At 44.0% G+C, this 23,085-nt stretch overlaps 1 protein-coding gene across 2 annotated transcripts in view; it reads right to left on the bottom strand.

The window, feature by feature from the left end:
* TDRD5 (tudor domain containing 5) overlaps positions 1 to 23,085 on the bottom strand; it is a 57,527-nt gene that overhangs the window by 2,558 nt on the left and 31,884 nt on the right. For both annotated transcript variants that reach the window (XM_060232504.1, XM_060232505.1), the window contains exons 12-16: positions 20,086 to 20,152; positions 18,688 to 18,888; positions 15,258 to 15,401; positions 11,223 to 11,399; positions 1,329 to 1,553 (exon numbers count right to left, since the gene is read on the bottom strand). In XM_060232504.1, coding sequence (XP_060088487.1) covers positions 1,329 to 1,553; positions 11,223 to 11,399; positions 15,258 to 15,401; positions 18,688 to 18,888; positions 20,086 to 20,152 — 814 coding nt within the window. The remainder of the gene's footprint in view (positions 1 to 1,328; positions 1,554 to 11,222; positions 11,400 to 15,257; positions 15,402 to 18,687; positions 18,889 to 20,085; positions 20,153 to 23,085) is intronic.

Below are 23,085 nucleotides of genomic sequence, written 5' to 3'. Positions count from 1 at the left end.
AACCTTTCTGAGGGTTCCCCCTCATCCTCCCTGCCTAGCTTGTCCACTGAACAGTACATGCAGCTGCATAACAATCCCTGGATTAGGAGACTGGGCAGTCAGCCAGCCACCAGGGGCTTTGCCATGCCCCCGCCCCCTGCAGCCCTTATTAATCCCTGGAGAAGCCCACATCACCCTTTCTCCACTTCTTATGTGACTTGGGGGGGCAGCCCAGGAGAGCCCCAGGTGAGGTTGGGCTGGCTGGATCTCTAGCCAGCCCAACCAGGACTTGCTCACCCAGGACTTTCCTTTCTTGCATCAGGTTGCTTTTGCCTGGAGCTGCTCATGATTTATGCTAATGAGTTCTGCCACCTATTTTTCTCCCAAATCATTCAAGGCAGCTTGAAGTTGACGGGGCCAAGGTTGCACTGAAACTTAGCTAAAAGAAGCCACTTCTCCCCTTCCTGCCCTATTTAAAGGACCCAGGTGAAACAGAATGGGAGAATGAGAAGGTTGGCATGGAATTTCCTCAAATAAATTTAGTCAGAAAATACCTCTTGTAACAATTTGGCTGTGTTACTTCAATATCAGGTTATTTTCTCAACTGTGACACTGGAGACCATCCCACATCCCACATTCCACCATAAACTGTTTATGATTCTTAAAAGGTAAAATGGTAATGGTGGATAGACCATGAAAACAAGACAAGGAGCAATTCGAACAGTCACTGTCCTGGCTGACTGCAGTTAGAAAGCACTGGGCTACAGGAGAGGGGCTCTCTCTCTCTCAGAGGAGGCGGCGACTAGTTTGGTTCATGTTCTTCTGTGTTCACCAGGCTGGCCATTTAACTCACAGAGAAATTACCCAGGGAGCCACAGCACCAGAGAGCCACTGATGGCCAAGAGGCAAGCCCAGCTAAGTGCCTCAATGGCCACTTAACTCAGACCCTTCGTGAGTGATTGTAGTTGGTGTCAGCTCACAAACTGCTGGCACATTCTCTCCTTCTGCATGTGGGGGAAGAGGATGAGGTATACTGCCTGCTCTTGGTGCCACTGAATTGAATGGCCCATGATGTGCTTACTCATAGGACACAGGGGCCACTTGGCTCCAGACCCATTTTTAATTCCCTGTCTACTCCTGGGTCTTTGCTATTATCCTCATTTTCAGTACAGACCCACAGCTACTTCTGGTTTCAGCCTCTGGGATAATAAAAAGATAAAGCATGCTGTTGAGGCACAGCCGATCCAGTGAAAAGGGCTATAAAATACAGGTGAATTAATGTAATGGTAAAGGAACTATGACATCCCCAGTAGCCAGTAGCTCATTTCCCTCCCTTCCACAACAGCCACCTGTTGCTCCAGTTCTTGATTATGCTGGGTCTCCTTTCTCCCTTCATTGATACAAGTCTGGCTGGAAAATACTGCAACGTCCGAGCACAAATTATTGCAGGTACTGGCTTTTTTTTCTTCTTCTACAGACAGGAGAGGTATCCAGTCCTCATCCCAGACTTCAGGGTACAAACAGACAGGCTCCAGATATGGCATCTCCAGGACTGAGCCGGGGCTGGCTGGATCCTAGGAATGAAACCAAGGCAAAGCTCCAGTGCTACTAACTTTACAAAAGGGAAATGGTAATTTAAACTTCTGATAGCTGCAGGGCAAACACCCCACAAACAATTTTTCTGTCATTAATGCGCCTTATTAGAAGGAGTTGCACTCTTCTAACCCCACTGACTTCAGTGGAATTTAGAAGCATATAATTCTACTTAGGGTAACACTGTTGCCTCAATAACCTACATACAATGCTTAAATATCACATTAACAGTGGTTGCTACTGACCCTGCAAAGTTATCTTTCCGATAAATAAATAAAAAGAGTAATGTACGAAGTAATCATAAAAATAGGTAACAATGGCACTTCTCTCCATTCACGTTAATGGCATAAACTGAGTACCCAGCTTGCAGGGGGGAAAAGTGTAGATGATTGGGGAAGGCAATGGCAAACCAGCCCGTAAAAAGTCTGCCGTGACGCGACGTCACCCCAGAGTCGGAAACGACTGGTGCTTGCACAGGGGACTACCTTAACCTTTAAAGGAAGGACAGACATTTTGGGGAGGGGAGAGAAAGATAATAAATTCAAAATTTGCTTAGGATTTTATTTACTACATTTATACCCAACCTTTCTCCCCAGTGCTGACCAAAAGCAGCCAAAGCCACTCTTTTCGCCGTCACTTTATCCACACAGCAACCCTGCGAGATAGGTTAGTTCCAAGAACATGTGACTGGCCTAAGGTCATCCTGTAAGCTTCATGGCAGAAACAGAATTTGAACCCAGCTCTCCCAGATCCTAGTCCAAAACTCTAACCATTACAGCACACTAGCCAAAGATGGGACCTTTAAACTGCGGACTTTGTGCCAATCGGTGCAGTGGTGTCCACAAGTATAGATGGCTTTAAAACAGGATCAAGCAGTTTTATGGAACAGAGGTCCACCACAATAGCTACCAGCCATGGTGAAAAAAGACTCTCCATGTCCAGAGGCAGTAAACCTCTGAATACCTGTGCTAGGGGGCACCATCAGGAGTCTTTGTGCCCCGTTTGTTGGCCCACTGGGGCTACTGGTTGGCTACTGTGTGAAACAGACTGCTGGAGCAGATGGACCACTGGTCTGATACAGCAAGGCTCTTATGGTCTCAAGTTAACGAAAGAATTAGAAATACAGTAATTTTCATGGATCGACTTGTCCCCCTGCCTCTGCTAGTATGTTTTTTGTTTGCAGCATAACAGGGAAGGCAATTTAATTTTAGTTTTTCTGGGTGCAAAAATGATTAATGACTTACGCCAACATCATTCTGCAAAGTGTTGCTAGCGCTGGGTGTGTGGAAAAACAGCTAAGTTGCAGCCACCAAATGAGCTCTGAGATACAGATGGGAAAGTGCAGCTTCATCTGCCCTGAGTCATGACAACCCAAACACAGAGCAATGATTCAGCTGCTCTATGAAAGCAAGCTGCCAGCGTGAAGCTTCTTCTGTTGTGTTAGACCTCTTGGATAATGTGGAATGATGTGAGGATCTAGGATTATTTTTTTTTAAACTAAGTTTTCATTACAAAACAAAACATAAACTACAATCCTCAGCAATCTCTGAATCATATATAAATACATAGTAAATCATCTATGATCATGGGCAGTAGTATGTGCAAAAAGGATCTAGGGGTCTTAGTAGACCATATGCTGAACATGAGTCAACAGTGTGATGTGGTGGCTAAAAAGGCAAATGCAATTTTGGGCTGTATTAACAGAAGTATAGTGTCCAAATCACGCGATGTGATGGTATCACTTTACTCTGCTCTGGTAACACCTCACCTGGAGTATTGTGTTCAGTTTTGGGCACCACATTTTAAGAAAGATATAGACAAGCTGGAATGGGTCCAGAGGAGGGTGATGAAGATAGTGAGGGGTCTGGAGACCAAGTCCTATGAAGAAAGGTTGAAGGAGCTTGGCATATTTAAGCCTAGAGAGGAGGCGGCTGAGAGGTGATATGATCACCATCTTCAAGTACTTGATGAGATGTCATATAGAGGATGGTGCAGAATTGTTTTCTGTGGCCCCAGAAGGTAGGACCAGAACCAACGGGTTGAAACTAAATCAAAAGAGTTCCCAGTTCAACATTAGGAAGAACTTCCTGACCTTTAGAGCAGTTCCTCAGTGGAACAGGCTTCCTCGGGAGGTGGTGGATTCTCCTTCTTTGGAAGTTTTTAAACAGAGGCTGGATGGTCATCTGACAAAATGTGGATCCTGTGAATCGTGGGGGGGGGGGTGCATATTTGTGAATTTCCTGCAAAATGCAGGGAGTTGGACTAGATGACCCTGGAAGTACCTTTCAACTCTGTGATTCTATAATTCTACAATATCCAGATCATATCTTAAATATAAGCATATACATGTACACATCTATTTCTTCTATATGATATAGTTATTACACTTACTTAGAATTTGCTTGAATATATTTTTATTTTTAAACCTCTGTTTAAATGTCTTTATTCTATCCTTCCCAATCACTTCATATCTGATAATTCATTATTACAAACATTAGATTTTTGCTGATCACAACTGAATATGCAAGGAGAAAAGGTGAAAAAAACAGCATTTATGATTTTAGATGCAGAGAAAGCTTTTGACAATGTCCCTTGATAATTTTTAAAGAAAGTACTACAAAATATGAATTGTGGAACTGAATTTTTAAATTGGATACAAAGCATATATACCAGGGGTGTCCAACTAATTTGTTATGAGGGCCAGATTTGACATAAATGGGACTTTGTGGGGCCAGGCCATGCATATCATAAAATGTAACGCCAGATAGTGGAGATATAAACTCTATGAAGGATACAGAGAAACACAAAGATATTTTCTTGTGATGTTTTGTTCAATATGGAAAGAGAGGGGGGGAATACTGGAACTTGGCAATGCAGTTTTAAAAATAAAACATCAAGGATCACAGCAGAAACTAAAAATATAAACCAAAAATATGAAATGCTCTGGGGCTTAGGAAATGGCTGGGCATTGTAAGCTTCTCCCCCTGGCCCCTAGGTCTACTCAAACTGGCAGTGGCTCTTCAGTGTAATATCCCCCTTTGGCTGTGGGATCCCGGTTTAGAGTACTCCCTAGGCCCCAGTTCCAAGGTCCATTCAGCAGAGACATGCTGGCTCAAAATATCAACCCTTTATTTGCAAGGTCACACAACTCCAGCAAGGAACAGCTTCTAACTGGTGATATAAACATTGAAAACTGAAACTAAGCTCCACTTCATTAAAATGCATTGCAACACAGACAAAGCTGCAAGGAAAACATGGAATGGATTTCCCATTAAGGTCTCTGTGCCCAGACAGACTATTTCCAGAGTAGCCTATCTAGGCACAGAGACCTTAATAGAAATTCTGTTCCACATTTTCTTTGCAACTTTGCGAACCCAGAATTACTTCCTGCCTCAGCCTGCTAAGACAAGGAAGAAGGAGCTGGGAACTTCAGCAGCGTCAGAGCTTCAATAGGTGAGGACAGAAGTGGGGAGGAGGGAGAAAAGAACCCCATGGGCCTGATTAAAGCCCCAGGCAGGCCAGTTCTGGCCTACAGGATGGACAGTTGACACCCCTAAAATTCTAATAAATGGCTCTTCAACAGAAGTAATTAAGGTAACAAAAGGAAATCGGCAAGGCTGCCCAATATCACTGCTATTATTTATTCTGGCAATGGAGCCTTTGCCTATAAAGATCCAACAAGATACAGAATGGTCGGAATAAAGGTAAACAAAGAAAATATAAAATGAAAAGTTATGTGGATGATGTTGTACCAGTAACAAAACCAAATACTTTTTAAAAATGTATACTGGAACAAATAATTAGTTTTGGAACCCATTCTGGATATAAACTGAATGAAAAGAAGACTAAGATAATATTATAAGTGGCAACCAAAGACCACCAAGAGATAGAAAAAAATAATGGAATGTGTTGTTACTAAAAAGCCAATTAAATATTTGAGAATATATGTAACAAGACAAAACAACAACAAGACAAAACAACAATCTATACAATAGTAACTTTCAAAAAGCCGGAGCAAACATAATTGAAGATTTGGAAGGATCTCTGTGATTAAAATGAATATATTACCAAAGTTGACCTTTTTGTTTCAAATGTTGCCTATTTATGTAGAAGAAAAGATCCTCAAAAAGGCAGGAAATGATAAACAATTTTCTATGAAATGGGAAGAAGCCAAGAATATAAAGTATTACAAGATTTTTTTTAAAAAAGGCTTAGCTGTGCCAAATTTCAAACTGTACTGACAAGCAGCTGCTTTAGTTTGGATTTCAGATTGGATTACAAATTCAAATAGAATATTAAATTGGAAATAACTGATACCAAAGAAGGAATCCCTAACTATTTATGGACTAAGAAATCATGAAAAAATATTCAAAGATAAGATGCTATCACATTTTGAGGGATGGACTATTACGGAATATGGTTTCAATGAAGAAACAGTTTGACAAATTCACCTTTTACAGCTCCTGTTGATGTGTATTGCAATACTGGCGTGAGAATGAAAATCGATCCTATTAATTATGAGGATCTAGGATTATAAACTGTTTAGTCGTAAATATTCTTGAACATATGAAGCTGCCTTATACTGAATCAGACCTTTGGTCCATCAAAGTCAGTATTGTCTTCTCAGACTGGCAGCGGCTCTCCAGGGTCTCAAGCTGAGGTTTTCACACCTATTTGCCTGGACCCTTTTTTGGAGATGCCAGAGATTGAACCTGGGACTGTTGGAGCAAGAATCTACATAAACCCAGTCTGACAGCCACAGTATGACAGCTGGTGATCTAGCTGCCAGGCTAGGTCACAGTGACCTGATCAGCAGACCGGCTTGAGCCGGCAGAAGCCAAGTGATGCAATCTGCTGAGTCAGCACGGCCAGGATTGGCTGCTTGGACTATATATGATCTGTGTGTGCATCACACAGGTCTCTCCCTGTGAGATGGTGGTTAGGCGAAGCACTTTGTCCGTGGAGGTGATATTGTATAGACTGCACAAGAGAGCACTTGTTGTGTATATATGTTAATACACCTTTTGGCACTAGTTGCACGTGTCTGCCTGATTTTCTTTCCTGAAGCCCTGTGTCGGGCAAGTCATCTCCCTCACTCTGCTACTCCCGCTCCGACAGGGTTATGGGCCCAGGGCGGTTCCGCTGCGCGGAGGAGAGAGTTGAGAGTTGAGCTGACTGTGAGTTTGGAAAGAGCCGGAGGCGAGGAACGCCGGCGAAGGACACAGAAGCACCACCGTTCTCTGTTTGAGAGCCAGAGGGACGTCGGCAGCCAGCTGTGAGGAGGAGTCGGCACGATGGCTCAGCAACAGCTTGGAGTAGCCGTTGAGAAGCTCACCTCAGCCAACTACGCGGTGTGGAGCCTGAGAATGCAACACTACCTCAAGCGTGAAGGGCAATGGCTGTTCGTGAGTAACCCCCCTGCTGACTTATCTCCTGCCGAGACTGTGTTATCGGATAAGGCACTGGCCAACATAGTGCTATCTATAGGAGATGACCAGCTGGTTTATGTGCGAGGGAAGGACACTCCCAAGGCTGCCTGGGACGCGTTGAGTGCGGTGCATGTTAGCACCACTGCTGGTTCCCTCATGGCCTTGACAAGGAGGATGTTCCGCACCGTTATGCCGGCTGGAGGGTGTGTGAAAGATCACATCAAACGGCTAACGGACTGTTTCGTTGAGCTGGAGGCAAGAGGCAAGACTGTAGCTCCAGACGACAGAGTGTACATTTTGCTGTCGTCGTTGCCACCTGAGTACACTCCCCTGATAACTTCTCTGGAGACGGTGGACGTAGCGACCCTGACCATGGAATACGTCTGTGCCCACCTGCTTGACTTCCAAGAGAGAATTGCGGCCGTGAGCTGTCCGGGGGTGTCGGCCGGGCAGCGTGCTGTTATCGGTGTGTCCGGGAAGACAGCCAAGAATGAGCCAGCTTTTGCTGCTGGCAGGCGTCCGAAGGTGGAGGAAGTGGAGCCGACTGCGTTTGCAGTCCGTCGCTGCTATGGATGCGGGTCGTCGCAGCACCTGCTCCGAGCTTGCCCTGAGAGGGAGAAGAGGCGGGGGCGTGTGCGGCGAGAGCGGAGGACCGCCAGCCCGTGTGAGGAAGCAACCCGGCTGGTCACGTCTGCAGTAGAGAGCACAGGGTCTGCTTGGTTTTTAGACTCCGGGGCAACGAGCCATCTCTGCTGCGAGAAGGAGTTGTTGAAAAACATTGACAGTCCTGAGCATAAGTATGTGAGATTGGCTGATGGGACCACTGCCAATTCTGTTTGCTCAGGCAATGTGGAATTTCCTGCACTGAAATGTATGTTGCAAAATGTGTTGTATGTACCCTCACTGCAGTCTAACCTGTTGAGTGTTAGCACACTGTTTGACCAGGGATACCAGGTGAGATTTGAGAAAACCTGCTGCAAAATCCTGGGAGGTGGGGGAAAGTTGCTTGTGACAGGAAAGAGGGAAGGTAAACTGTATGTGGTCCAGAGTGATTGTGCCCAGGTGGCTCAGGTGTCGAATGAGCCTGTGCACAATAATTGTATACATTTGCTCCATAGGAGACTCGGGCACTGCGGATTTAGGGCGTTAAAGAAAACCCTGGAGCTTGTGCCTAGTTTGAAAGTAAATCCTTGCAAATGTTACTTGGATTGCCAGGTCTGCAAGAAGACCAAAAGCAAGGCGTGTGCTGTTGCTAAAGAAAGCTCAAGGGAAAGCACACGAGCCCTGGAACTAGTCCATTTAGACGTTATTGGCCCATTGCCAAAGAGTCTGTCGGGGAGGAGATACTGCTTGGTGGCCACCGACGACCACACGAGGTACGCGTGGGTTTTCACCATGGTGCATAAGTCTGAGGTGTATAAGACATTCACCAAGTGGGTCAAAGCAGTGGAGAGACAATTAGGGGTTAATCTCCTAGCTGTACAAACCGACAGAGGGGGGGAATTCTTATCTAACCAGATGAAACGTTGGCTGGAGAACAAGGGCATTGCCCACCGTCTGACGAACCCAGCAACGCCCCAAGAACATGGGCTATCCGAGCGAACAGGCGCCGTGTTACAAACATTAATGCACAGCATGCTCGAGGATGCAAAGCTGCCAATTCGTTATTGGGCGGAAGCGATGCATTGCTCGGCATACGTACATAATAGGGTTTGGTGTAAGCCTGTAAATGATTTGCCTTATAAGCGGCTATATAACCACTGCCCAGATTTGAGCTTTCTGAGGGTATTTGGAACCCAAGCCTGGGTGAATATTCCTCTGAAACATAGAAGGAAAGGAGGTGACCGGGCAGTGAGCCTAACCTTTCTGGGCTACCAGCCAGAAACCAAATCATATCGCTTTTGTGATAAGCGGGCGAAGCTAACCTTTAGTAGGTCCGCTGGATTTAGTGAGTCCAGCTGGGCAAGATTGCACTCTACGGAAAGAGACCTGGGAATGCTGCCAAGTACTGATAAGAATGTTGGAACGCAGCCCAGAAGCCCAGCCCAGGAGGTGGCACCCAGTGGGGCTGGAGAAGGTGAGCCGAATCCTGGCACAGGGCCACGGGTGTCGGCTAGAGCCACAAAAGGCATCCCTCCTGCTAGATACGGGTTCCCAAGTGCAAACCAAGTCAGCACCCCTGAACCTGAAACATACGAGGAGGTGCTGAAGCTAGATAGTAAAGAAAGGCTAGCATGGTTTGCCGCAATGCAGAAGGAATATGATTCCTTGCTGAAAAACAGAGTGTTTACTGAGGTGCTAAGGCCGGGCAACCGGAACATTATCTCCTGTAGGTGGACCTACCGGTTAAAGAAAGACGCAAATGGAGCCGTGCAACGAAAGGCCAGGTTAGTGGCCAGAGGGTTCAGCCAAAGGAAGGGATTGGATTATCAGCAAGTGTTTGCCCCCACTTTAAAAGCTGAAACCCTCAGGGCAGCATTGTGTAAGGCTGGAAGTACGGGGCAACAAGCCCATCACTTTGACTTCGAGACAGCCTATTTGAACTCCCCCTTAGACCAGGAGCTGTTTATGGAACAAATCCCCGGTTTTGATGGTGGGAGTGGTGTGTTAAAACTGAACAAAGCCTTGTATGGTTTGAAACAAGCCGGACACGCATGGTACAAGTGTTTGAAGTCAGCATTAATGAAAGTAGGATTCAACCAGCATCTGGCAGACCCTTGCATGTTTAGCAGGGTGGTGGGAGAGTCCAGAATGATAGTCCTCATCTTTGTGGACGATCTGATCGTCTTAGTGGACTCCAACCAACAACTAGCATGGTTTCAAGAAACAGCCAGTAAGCTGTTCACTATCAAGCACCTGGGGCCAGTGAGCTACTACCTAGGGGTGGAAATAGCGAGGAGGGCCGATGGTTGTTTTGAACTGTCCCAGAGCAACAAAGTGAGAGCGCTGCTAGCTCAGTATGGTATGAACGAAGCTAGCAGTGTGCAAACACCCATGACCACAGGTTATAGCAAGGAACCTGAAGGTGAGATATTCAAGAATGTACCATTATACCAGTCCCTGATCGGGTCCTTATTGCACCTAGCGTGCTGGACCAGGCCAGATATCAGCTATGCGGTACATATATTGTGCCAGAAAAATGCTGAACCCCACCACAAAGATTGGGTGGCGGCTAAAAGAGTACTACGTTACCTCAGCGGCACAATAGAACGTAAGCTATCCCTCAGAGTAGGAGAAAAACCTGAACTACGCGCCTATGCTGACGCAAGCTGGGGGGACCGGCCCAAGGCAAAATCAACCACAGGAATTGGAATATTTCTGGGAGATGCCCTAGTAGTATGGAAAGCCACCAAGCAGACCCTGGTGGCATGTAGCACGTGTGAGGCAGAGTACGGTGCCATAAACGAATGTGTACTTAACCTAGAGTGGGCAGTACAACTGATGAGGGACTTTAGCATACCTGTAAATTTGCCAGTTTCAGTATATACTGACAACTCAGCAGCCAAAGAACTGACGGAGAACCAAGCTGCTCGAGGGAAAAGCAAGCATATACTTATCAGGTACCAAAATGTGAAGGAAGCAGCGGCTAAAAACCTCATAAAAATAATAAAGTGTACATCGGATGAGAATGCCGCTGATATATTCACGAAATGTTTAACTGCAAGTGAACATGAAAACTGTGTAAAGTGTTTGGGTATACTGGGTTTAAATAGATTAGGAGGTGTGTTGGAGCAAGAATCTACATAAACCCAGTCTGACAGCCACAGTATGACAGCTGGTGATCTAGCTGCCAGGCTAGGTCACAGTGACCTGATCAGCAGACCGGCTTGAGCCGGCAGAAGCCAAGTGATGCAATCTGCTGAGTCAGCACGGCCAGGATTGGCTGCTTGGACTATATATGATCTGTGTGTGCATCACACAGGTCTCTCCCTGTGAGATGGTGGTTAGGCGAAGCACTTTGTCCGTGGAGGTGATATTGTATAGACTGCACAAGAGAGCACTTGTTGTGTATATATGTTAATACACCTTTTGGCACTAGTTGCACGTGTCTGCCTGATTTTCTTTCCTGAAGCCCTGTGTCGGGCAAGTCATCTCCCTCACTCTGCTACTCCCGCTCCGACAGGGACCTTCTGCTTCCCAAGCAGATGCTCTACCGCTGAGCCACTGTCCCTCCCCACCTTCCCTTCTTAATTTCTTTTAAGAGGAAACTCCATTCTGCACCTTAGTTTGGGAAGTCTGTTCCTTTGACACTAGTCCTGGATTCTCAGGAGAGTCTTTGCAGGGGTTGCTTGCCTTGCAGACACATGACTTCTTAGCAGAAACATCCAAGCTCCCATACTCTGACTCCCATTGCTCAGGCTTCAGGCTTGGCAAATCCTCTTTTTTCTCATTGCACCTCTAGAAATAAAAAACACATTCGTCAGTCTTCATTGGTTCAAAGGAAAAGCTTGACGGCACTTTGCGCCAAGTTTGTCTTACAGCAATACCAACTCATTCAACCCAAAATTTCTCCAAGGTTACACCAGGATCAAAACCATCTATTTATTTTTTATTTTGCAAATTCCATAGTCCGCCCTTTCCCATAACGGGGCTCAGGGTGGATTACAGCACCATAAAACAGTTAAAAATCCAACAATAAAAAACAATTAAACAATTAAAAATCAGATAAAACAGCGTGGATGGTGTAAGCACATTTTACAAATTAAAACATAAATGTCACAGGTGTCCTAGATGTCAGACATGTCAAGAATGCTGGTCCGATCTCTAGCAATCTGGATGGTAAATCAGTGTAGGGGGGCCAATTAGATGGTATAATCAATAAAGTAAGGACGTCCACCTGCCTCAACTGAAGGCCTGGTGGAACAGCTCCGTTTTACAGGCCCTACGGAATGGTAATAAATCCAGTAGGGCCCAAATCTCCACTGGGAGCTGATTCCATCAGGTCAGGGCCAGGGCCGAAAAGGACCTGGCCCTAGTCAAGGCAAGCCGGATGTCCTTTGGGCCAGGGATAGTCAGAAGATGTTGATTGGCCGATTATAGAACTCCCTGGGGCACATATGAGACCCCATGAACCCAAAGAGGAGCTCTTTTCTTTTTTCATGACCCCTCCCCTCCGCCCCAACCTGAAAAGGTGCTTCAGCTTCAAAAGCAGTTTGCTGGGGCATGAGGATCTGCTGTTCAAAAGGGGAAGAAAGGTAAAACTTTCACTGGGCTAGTGCAAGCTAACATGGAAAAACATTAACTGAAAAAGACAAAATAAAGAAAAGATTGGAACAATACAGTGAAGAACTATATAGAATTAGGACATAAGGACAAAATATGAAGAATGGATTCCAACTGGCAAAGGTGTCAGACAAGGATGGATTTTATCTCCCTATCTCTTCATAAGGAAAGCTGGATTAAACGAAAATTGGAGTGGTGGAAGGAACATTAGCAATTTGAAATATGCAGATAACACCACGTTACTGGCAGAAAATAGTGAAGATATGAAATGATTCCAGATGACGTTACAGCAGAAAGTGTCAAAGTAGGATTACAACTGTATATTAAGACAAAAGTAATGGCAAGTGGGGAATCACACAACTTTAAGGATGACAGTGAAGAAATTGAAACCGTTCAAGATTTTCTATTCCTTGGCTCCATCATCAACCACAAGAGAGTACGAACATAAGAGAAGTCACACTGGATCAGGTCAATGGCCCATCTAGTCCAACACTTTGTGTCACACAGTGCCCAAAACCCAGGTGTCATCAGGAGGTCCATCAGTGGGGCCAGAACTCCAGAAGCCCTCCGACTGTTGCCCCCCCAAGCACCGAATACATAGCATCACTGCCCCAGACAGTCTGCAATCAAGCAATCAGGAGACTGAGAAAGGTAGCCATGAAGGAACTAGAAAAGATTCTTAAGCATGAGGATGTGTTGCTGGCGGCCAAGATAAAGATAACTCATGCCAAAGTATTCCCTATTACAATGTACAGGTGCGAAAGTTGGACAATAAAGAAAGCTGACAGGAAGAAATGTGGTGCTGGAGGAGAGTTTTACAGCCGCCCTGAGCCGCATTGGTGGGGAGGGCGGGATATAAATCTAATAAAATGAAATGAGAATGAAATGAGATATTGTGAAACACCAAAAAGACACATCAGTGGGCTCTACATCAAATAAAGCCTGCACTTTCCCTAGAAGCTACAATGACTAAAGAGTTTGATCACGTTATAAGACGAAAAGAGTCACAGGAAAAGGTAATAATGGTAGGAAAAGTTGAGGGCAGCAGGGAAAAAAGAAAATTCAACATAAGATGGATCAAGTCAATTAAAGGAAGCCTCAGTTTCCAAGACATGAGCAAGGCAGTTAACAAAAGGATGTTTCAGTGGTCATTAATTCATAGGGTCTCCATAAGTCAGAAACAATTTGAAGGTGCTTCACTCAGAGTCCAAGCTCCTTCCATGATCCTAAGCAGCTCTATAAACATTAGCTAATATTTAGCCTAAAAAACAAGTCCACATAATATTTTTATGAGGACCAACCAAAATGACACAAAATAGCATGAAGACTTCCAAGTTAATCAAAATTCAATACCAGACTATAATGAAATCAACTCAAGTAAAACAAAAGGTGGGAGGACAAAAATCTCAGAGCATGAATCTAAGACGTGGTCTTCTCAACATCCTGTGTGAAATGCTGAGCCAAAATACAAATTTAGAATACTGCTAGTGTCTGGTTGTATCACTGGCATTCTAAGACATCATCATCATAAAGATTTCTCCCATTATTATGCAGACTTATTTTTGGCAGCTGCCTACAACTTCTAAATAATATTTAAGGCATATAAGGAAATGAAATATCTGGGGATAGGCTATTACTTTAGTCACAAATGAACCACAAATCAGATTCCAAAAAGTAATCCCAGGCTTACACTAAGAGTATATTATTATTTACACAAACATTAGTATGTGAGAGATTTTAAATAAAAGCTTACAGGCCTGCCCCCAAGTTGAATGAAAGGATTGATAAATAAGCATGATAGTTAATTAAACTGCATGAACCAGACTAAGAAATCAGGAATACTGATAACTTGACATCCAGCATTCTGAATGCCTTGGTAAGGTTGGTAAGAACAAACAGACTTAAGAACTATCAGAAACCACACAATGCCTATTATGCAGGGTGCTCTGCATCGCTTTCACCATGAATGCCCATCAGGTTTTCTTTTATGTTCTGCATTTTCTTTTCTGCCTTCAGCACCCAGTTTGCTGTTTCCCTGGGTTTTCTAAGAGTGCTTTTGTGCTGTTTTTGCCCTTGCTTCACCTCCAAGCTTAAGGAATTCAAAAGCATGCAGATGCCCTTGGATTCCCCACTGTTTGCATCCAGGTTGTTCCAACCACTCTGTACCTTCCACCATTCATTTGTGTGTCCCTTGTTATTTTACATTTTTTTTACAAGCTGCTTGAGTCTAGCAATATGAGACTATCATTAGTCTCAGATTGCTGGGGGCGGGGGAGGGGAAGAGAAGAAATGACTCCCAGTTGGGCTGTGCCTGCCCCTTCCTACCCCAATAAGAAAACCTGAGTTTTTAAGATTGTAGGTGCAAAATAAATTCACTGGAGAAAAATGAATGATGTGTACAGCAGCCACAAAACCTAAAGTCAAGCTTAAAATCTGAAGTCAAGCTTAAAGGCTTGACGCTCAGATTTTCTGCAGTGATAATAGAGTGAGTCCAAACAGTCATATATTTCAGCATGCTGCTTTACACAGTAGCGAATATGAAGCTTCTGGGGAAGTACAGAAAGGCATGAGGTTTGCCTTGCTATGGCTCCCATGTAACTGGCATTCCAAGCTATACTGCCTCTGAACATGGAGGTTCTATTTGACTATCAAAGCAAATACCTGCTACTAGACCTATCTTGTGTGAATTTGTTGAGGCCTCTCAATGATAACTTATGGCAGGAACTCATTGTGTCTTGTAGAAAGAAATAATTCCTATCTGTCCTGAACCTATTAGCCATCTATTTAACAGGGCTCTCCCTAATTCTAATAGTATGGGAGACATATAATCACTTTCATACCATACAAAATACTATAAATTCCATAGCTTGTTCTGTTTTTTGTTCTAAATCAGAAGTCGACCCAATACTTCAGCTTTCCCCCCATTTATTTACATGCTGCAGAACTTGAATTCTTTATTATGAGTTGGTTAGAAGGGTTAAGAGTTAGGAAATAAAGTGGATGGGGCAAAAAAAAATCACCTGCCACACATACCTGGGAATGGACTTCATTTTTGCAAGGTTCTGAAGAGGCTGTTTCTGGAAGACCCTGAAGAAATGAGGAAGCCTTTTCCAAACCACCCTTCGGCTCTGGACTAGGCTTCAGATATAAATAGGAAGGGTTAAACTCTCTGAAGCCCTGTTAGACAGAAACAATGACAGTTAAGGGAATATTTTACACTTGTCAAGAAAAAAAACCTCTGAGTGACATTTCAAGACAATAAAAACCTGCTTCATGACAGAGACCAGTCATAACAATTAAACATCTTTGATTTTACAGATTCTCATAAAACTGCTATTACCCACATTTCATTAAATGGCTGGGATCTATAATGAAAGTGCCAAGATGGAGAGAATTCCTAACAGTTCTGGCTCAAAGGTCTCTATGTAAAAGCATCTGCATTAAATCTGTGGTCATCAAAATTGACAGGCAGGCTGGACTAGAGAGATGAGGCAAATCACTGGTCTCTCTCTGATCCTCTCTCAATGTGTGGTACCACAGCACCCTGATGTTTTCTGCAGTGAGCACACATAATCTTAAATTATGGGAATCTGTAATAATCTGTAATGCCAGGTAGTGTGATGCGGTGGCTAAAAAAGGCAAATGCAATTTTGGGCTGTATTAACAGAAGTATGGTGTCAAGATCACATGAAATGAAGATATCACTTTATTCCGCTCTGGTAAGACCTCACCTGGAGTATTGTGTTCAGTTTTGGGCACCACATTTTAAGGATATAGACAAGCTGGAATGGGTCCAGAGGAGAGCAACGAAAATAGTGAGGGATCTGGAGACCAAGTCCTATGAAGAAAGGTTGAACAAGCTGGGCATGTTTAGTCTAGAGAGGAGGCGGCTGAGAGGTGATATGATCACCATCTTTGGGTACTTGAAGGGCTGTCATATTGAAGATGGTGTGGAAATGTTTTCTGTGGCCCCAGAAGGTTGGACCAATGGATTGAAATTTAATCAGAAGAGTTTTCTGCTCAACATTAGGAAGAACTTCCTAACAGAGCAGTTCCTCAGTGGAACAGGCTTCCTCGGTAAGCATGTTGAAACAATGTCGTTTTACAGGCCTTATGGAATTGGATGAGATCTCATAAGGCCCTGATGTCATTTGGGAGGGTAATGTTTAGGGGAGACGTATTTGTGAATTTCCTGCATGTTCAGGGAGTTGGAGTAGATGACCCTGGAGGTCCCTTCCAACTCTATTATTCTATATTCACTTCACGCTCAGCATGTTTACAGCATCGGCCAGTGAGCTCTTGTTGAACTCATTTGTTATGAGGGCCAGATATGACACAAATGGGACTTTAAAATGTAATGCCAGGTAGTGGAGATATAATTTATAAAGGATACAGAGAAACACAATTAAAAGATTATTTTAACTTAAAATGCAAACATGCTTAAAACTCTTGTGATTTTTTGTTTAAAATGGAAAGGTGGGGGAATACTGGGATTTGGCAATACAATTTAAAAAATAAAACGAAGAAAAAGCACAAGGATCACAGCAGAAATTAAAAATATAAAATGCTCTGAGTCTGGGAAAGCATTTAATGGTTGGGCATTGCAAGCTTCTCTCTCCTCCCCCCACCCCGCCCCCGACCTACTCAGATTGCCAATGGCTCTCCCCAGTGTAATATCCCCCTTTAGTTGTGGGTTCCCAGGTTAGAGTACTCACTAAGGTCTCTGCAGAGACCTTATTGGAAAATCCATGCCATGTTTTCCTTGCAACTTCGTGCTGCAATGTATTTCAATGGAGTGGAGTTAAGATAGCATTTTGCAGCATTTATGGCCAGTTAAAGCTCCTTGCAAATAAAGGGTTGATATTTTGAGCCAGCTTTGTCTCTGCATCCAGAGACCTTAATGGAAAATCCATTCCATGTTTTCCTTGCCGCTTTGCAAGCCCAGAAGTCATCAAAGACAAGGCAGAAGGAACTGGGAATGTCCTCTGCAAGTCTTGGAGCTTCAAATGGTAACAGGAGGGGGAGGAGGGGAGAGGAAATTGCCGTGGGCCTAACTGAAGCTCTGGGTGGGCCGTGTGTGGCCTGCGGGCCAGGAGGAGTTTGACAGCCCTGTCCAGGTAGTCAATAGTAAAATTAAAACATTTGCATTGCTTTTGTCTGTACGTAAATGCTTAGAACCTTTGAGAAGCACTGACTGGTAGCTAGCGATCAGAACAGCATATCCCTATGAGATAGAAAATAAAGCCTAATTTCAGCTATAACAGTTAATCAATCTTCCCATTCATTTATATGGAGAGCAAAGCATAAAACAAATTCTCTCCCTTCTGAAGTCAGTGGGCTTTACAATTGTTGATTACAATAGCTGGGGTGTCAAACATGCGGCCTGGGAGTTGAATCAGGCCCTCGGAGGGCTTCTATCAGGCCCTTGTGCAACTGGCTCTTGTCTGCTTCCTTCTCCCTCTCTCTTGCTTCCTTCTGCATCTCAACTTGCTTTGTAAGGCTTGCTCAATCACACAAAAGCTACAGAGCAAAACCTCAATTTTCTCCATTGGTTGAGGCTCCTCCCCCTCCTGGTCCCCTGGGGAGGGAGGGAAAGAGCCAGAGTTTCCTTTGCCCACGTCCCTGGATCTCATGGGAAAAATACCAAGTGCTAATGTTTTACATGTTTTATTTTAAGAGTTTTTTTAAAAAAAAACCTTTAGTCGTGTTTGTCTGTGTCCTTTAAAAAGTTTATATCTCTTGCTACCTAATCTTAAATAGGTACACACATGTCCCAGTCCGGCCCGACAAGGTCTCATTTATGTCAGATCTGGCCTTCATGAGTTCGGCACGCCTCATTTAGAGTGTGCCACGAATCATCAAATTTTTTTGCTTTGTACTTGGATGGGAGACCTCCTTGGAATATCAGAGCCAGAGGCAGGTTTTATTTAGCCACCTCTCTGAATATCCTTCATGCCCCCAGGAGGGATCAGTCACCAGCAGTCACCATGACTTCCAGGTACAAACACACTCACATGCATACACATGCCCATAAAAATACAAAACTACCAAAAAAACCTTTTTTGCTTTGATTCAAAGGGGAGGAAGAGCGGTTTTCCCCTCGGCTTAGCAAGGCTCACTACAAACCAGTCTGAGACTGCCCTGCCCTATTTATATAAATGCTAATCTCTTGGGCAGCAGCCCCAATAGCCCGGACTAGGCATATCTCATCAGAGCTTGAAGGTTAAAGCATGGTCAGTTCTTGGATGGGAGCCCACCAAGGAAGACAGGGGCTCTTATGCAAAGGAACATGATAGCAAACCACCTCTGCTCATCGCCTGTCTTGAAAACCTCATGAGGAGGAAAGTCATGGCATCACCATGAGTTGGTGTTGACTCAATGCCACACTGCATTTATAATCTCTATGATCACCGCCCCCCCCCCCACAAGTAGCCTTCTCTACAGCAACCTGTCCTCCGTTCACCTTGGAAGGAATGTTCTCTCTACAGATAACTGCATGACCTTCTAATCTCAATACTTTGTGAAAATAGATATCTTCATCGGAGCTGGTGTCGCAAAGGAACAGATGAAGGACACCATCTATGTATTCATCCACTACTCCCACCAGCAGCTTCAATCCACACAACTTTTGGAATTCAAGTATGGCATCAGCAGTCCAATTTCCCTTGAGCAAAGAACAGATAAGCACAAAGTCAAGCAAAACAAATCAGAGAACCAGAAGAGACATCGGTCGTCAGTGTGTATTCACGGTTATAGCACAGACAGTCCAGAGTGTAGATTCCCTATGGTGTAGGAGGCAGGTTGGCACGATGACTGGTGTGTTGGAACAGAACTGCAACACCTAGGCTCAAATCACCACTCACTCATGAGGCTAACTGGGTCACTTCAAGCCAGTTTTGCTTTCCCAGTGCCCCATTTATATAAATGCTAATTACTCGGGCAGCAGCCCTAATAACCCAGAGTACACTGATCTCATTAAAGCCTGGAAGCTAAGCATGGCCGGTACTTGGATGGGAAACCACCAAGGAAGACAGGGGCTCCTATGCAAAGGAACATGACAGCAAACCACCTCTGCTCATCTCCTGTCTTGAAAACTTCATGAGGTGGAACTTCACAGGATTACTGAGAAGATAAAATCTGAGTGATGTGGGAACCACGTATGTTACCCTAAGCTCCTTTGAAAAAGGATATTAAAAAAAACCTCTCTTATTAAGCACAGATATAGATTGCAGGTGCATGTTCATCACTTGGGAATGGTTGCATCAAGTAGTTCCTTGAACACGTGAACGAGCCATTACAGATCTAAACCCACCCAGTGAAATATCTATAATATCATATTCCCAAATGCAATGCTTTTCAAGAGGGCCAACAATTTGCACAATTATGAATCATTAAGTCCAGAACAGTTCAGTGATATCCATACATTGGTGTATGAGCTTCAAAATAACTTAGAGGAGTGTCACAAGCAGATTTTCAGATAAATGGCTAACTCTTTAGAAACAAAACTTTTGAGTATTAGGGCTCCTTCACTTCCAACAAATGAGACTGCAAGTTCTGTTCCAAACTCTGATGACACATATGTTCAGATTTGAGTAGAGATAGCAGAAACTGTAAGTGGACACTCCAGAGTGAAAACTCCTAGCTGTTCCTTCTTGTTCCTAAACTAAATAAAAAGATTCTGCAGAGAGGCAGTCTTCAGTGCGTGCCCCACAATTTAAAAAGTATTGCATTTTCATGCTGCTTTTGTTAATGGGTCATTCTCTCTGTGTGTATGTATATGTGTATAAGAGACAGAAACTGCTTTTAAGTTGTCACTGTCTTACAATGGCTTTGGATGATTGAACACTGAATATATACATACCTTTGCAGGTTGCATCTGGGCCAAGCAACAAGGTACAGCTTGGGCAGGAAGGTTTGCATAGCAGTCCCTGCCGTAAGAGCGAAGCAATAAATCTTAAAGACTGAGATACAACAACATCAGGAATCCCATTTGGTCTCCTGATTGGGCATTCCATCAGGCACCTCTTTCATATCTGGCTATTTATTTGTTTTAAAAGGCAACAACTGCAAGCATGGAAATTAGTATCAGTTCTCAAAAATTATCAGTACAGACAGTTCAAAGTCACCTCTTACAGACTTTATCAGGCCTAGCTGTCTCATATCAATTTCATGTGGGACAATGAGTCAAAAGTCAACATTTGAACCTCATACAGGGAAACAGGCAAGATAGAGATGAAACCAGGCATCCTTAACCTTATTCTCCCTGCAGGTGCTTTTGGAATTTGAGAGCTAAGAAAAGCTAATGGGTCCCACTACAAAAAGGTGCCATGGGAGGCTTAGGAAAGGAAAGGTCCCCTGTGCAAGCACCAGTCATTTCCAACTCTGGGGTGACGTTGCTCTTACAACATTTTCACGGCAGACTTTTTTACAGGGAGGTTTGCCATTGCCTTCCCCAGTCATCTACACTTTCCCCCAGCAAGCTGGGTACTCAGGAGGCTTAGCCAATCACAAAATGGCTACTACAGGCTCATTTCCCTTAAAAAATCAATTTATGCTGCTGCAACCAACAATGCTTTTGCCCCTTCTCTCTCTTATGACTTCTCTGCTTGGGCAAAAAATAAATAAAAATGACACACTCTAGAACAGGGGTGTCAAACATGCGGCCCATGGGCCGGATCAGTCCCGCAGAGGGCTCCAATAAGGCCCTCCAGCAACTGGCTTTTGTCTGCTTAATTTTCCCTTGCCTGCTTTTTTCGGTGGCCATTTTGTGTTTCTCCCCAGATAAGTCAGAACAGCAAAGCAGCCTTTCCCTCTCCCATTCCCTTTTCCCAAAGGGAGGAGCAGCCTCAGCCAATGAGGGACCTTGGCGCTATAGCTCTGCTGGGTAATTAAAGTTTGCCAGGCTCAATTAATCACCCTGCAGAGCTACTGAGACAAGCCTCTCTTCCTTCTAATGAATGGCTGAGGCTCCTCCCCCTCCTCCTGCCCTGGGGAAGGAAAGAAAGAGCCAGAGCTTCCTTTGCCCAGTCCCCACCATCAGGAGAGCTACAAAGAATGCTTTTAAGACTAGCAACATTTAGTGAAGGTATGAGTTTTTTGCTTTGTTACAGAGAGATTTGTTGGGCTTGTTATGGCTGTAACTGGATTCCCCTCCTCTTTTTCACTGTACTCATGCCCTCCAGTCTTTCTCAAAAGGAAAGCATGTGAACTCGACAGGCTGGAAAACTCTGCTAAAATTTATAAAAAATGAATTTTAACAGGGATAAATGTAAAGTTCTGCATTTAGGTAGGAAAAATCCTATCCATGGTTATAGGATGAGGGAGATTTGTCTTAGCAGTAGTATGTGCAAAAAGGATTTAGGGGTCTTAGTGGATCATACGCTGAACATGAGTCAACAGTGTGATGTGGTGGATAAAAAGGCAAATGCAATTTTTGGGCTGCATCAACAGAAGTATAGTGTCCAGATTACGTGATGTGATGGTATCAGTTTACTCTGCTCTGGTAAGAGCTCACCTGGATTAGTGTGTTCAGTTTTGGGCACCACATTTTAAAAAGGATATAGACAAGCTGGAACTGGTCCAAAAGAGGCGACAAAGATGGTGAGGGATCTGGAGACCAAGTCCTATGAGGAAAGGTTGAAGGAGCTGGGGATGTTTAGCTTGGAGAGGAGGCGGCTGAGAGGTGATATGATCACCATCTTCAAGTACTTGAAGGGCTGTCATATAGAGGATGGTGTGGAATTGTTTTCTGTGGCCCCAGAAGGTAGGACCAGAACCAATGGGTTGAAATTAAATCAAAAGAGTTTCCGGCTCAACATTAAGAAGAACTTCCTGACCGTTAGAGCGATTCCTCAGTGGAACAGGCTTCCTCGGGAGGTAGTGGGCTCCCTTTCCTTGGAGGTTTTTAAACAGAGGCTAGATAGCCATCTGACAGCAATGAAGATCCTGTGAATTTTGGGGGAGGTGTTTGTGAGTTTCCTGCATTGTGCAAGGGGTTGGACTAGATGACCCTAGAGGTTCCTTCCAACTCTATGATTCTATGAACTATTTAGAGGAGAAATATCAGCATTAGGCTGAGAATGTGTTCCACCCCAGGTTTATCCAGCAAATTTTCCTTAATTTTTCTTTCATGTTTTCCTTTGATTGGGGGTCTTGAATGTAGACTTCCCAGATAGTAGGCTGACACTGACAACTGTACATAGCTGTCTCTCTGTTCTTGTAGTTTTTTGGGGGAAGTTGTATTTTTTCGTGAGTGGTCATTTTTCTGGGGAAGTTTATAAATTTTGTAGACAAGCACATAGCCCTCAGTCTGTGCCATGCTGCCTTCACATGTTCTTGACCACCACATGAAGCAACTTGTGTACAAAAGCTTACAATGCCCAGCTGCTTCATGTTCCTCTGGGTCTTAGGTTCAAAGCATTGACCATGAGATGTCTGTAATGAATGTCAATGAATCGAAAGTAGGTTTGCAATTTACAGATGTGCCCATCTGAACAGCACATATTCAAGACTGGTACAGCACAGACATTGTCTGCAGCTTTTGATGCAATAATTCATAGCAAGAGGTGACATTTATCACAGACTGTAAAACAAAATATTGCTAGCATGCTAATATTTTAAGCATGTTTTATTTTAAGTTTAAAAAAATTATTTGTGTGTCTGTGCCCTTTATAAAGTTTATATGTCCGCTACCTGACACTGTATTTTATGATACACATGGCCCTGCCCAGCAAGGTCTCATTTATGTCAAATACGGCCCTCGTAACAAATGAGTTCGACACCCCTACTCTAGAAAAAAGACCCATTATAACCCCCTGTGTTGTGTGTGTGTCTGGCAGCCAGTTTTGTAATTACACACAGT

Source organism: Heteronotia binoei, chromosome 2, assembly GCF_032191835.1.
Source record: "Heteronotia binoei isolate CCM8104 ecotype False Entrance Well chromosome 2, APGP_CSIRO_Hbin_v1, whole genome shotgun sequence".
NCBI lineage: Eukaryota > Metazoa > Chordata > Lepidosauria > Squamata > Gekkonidae > Heteronotia > Heteronotia binoei.
This window is presented reverse-complemented; position numbering and strand designations above follow the sequence as displayed.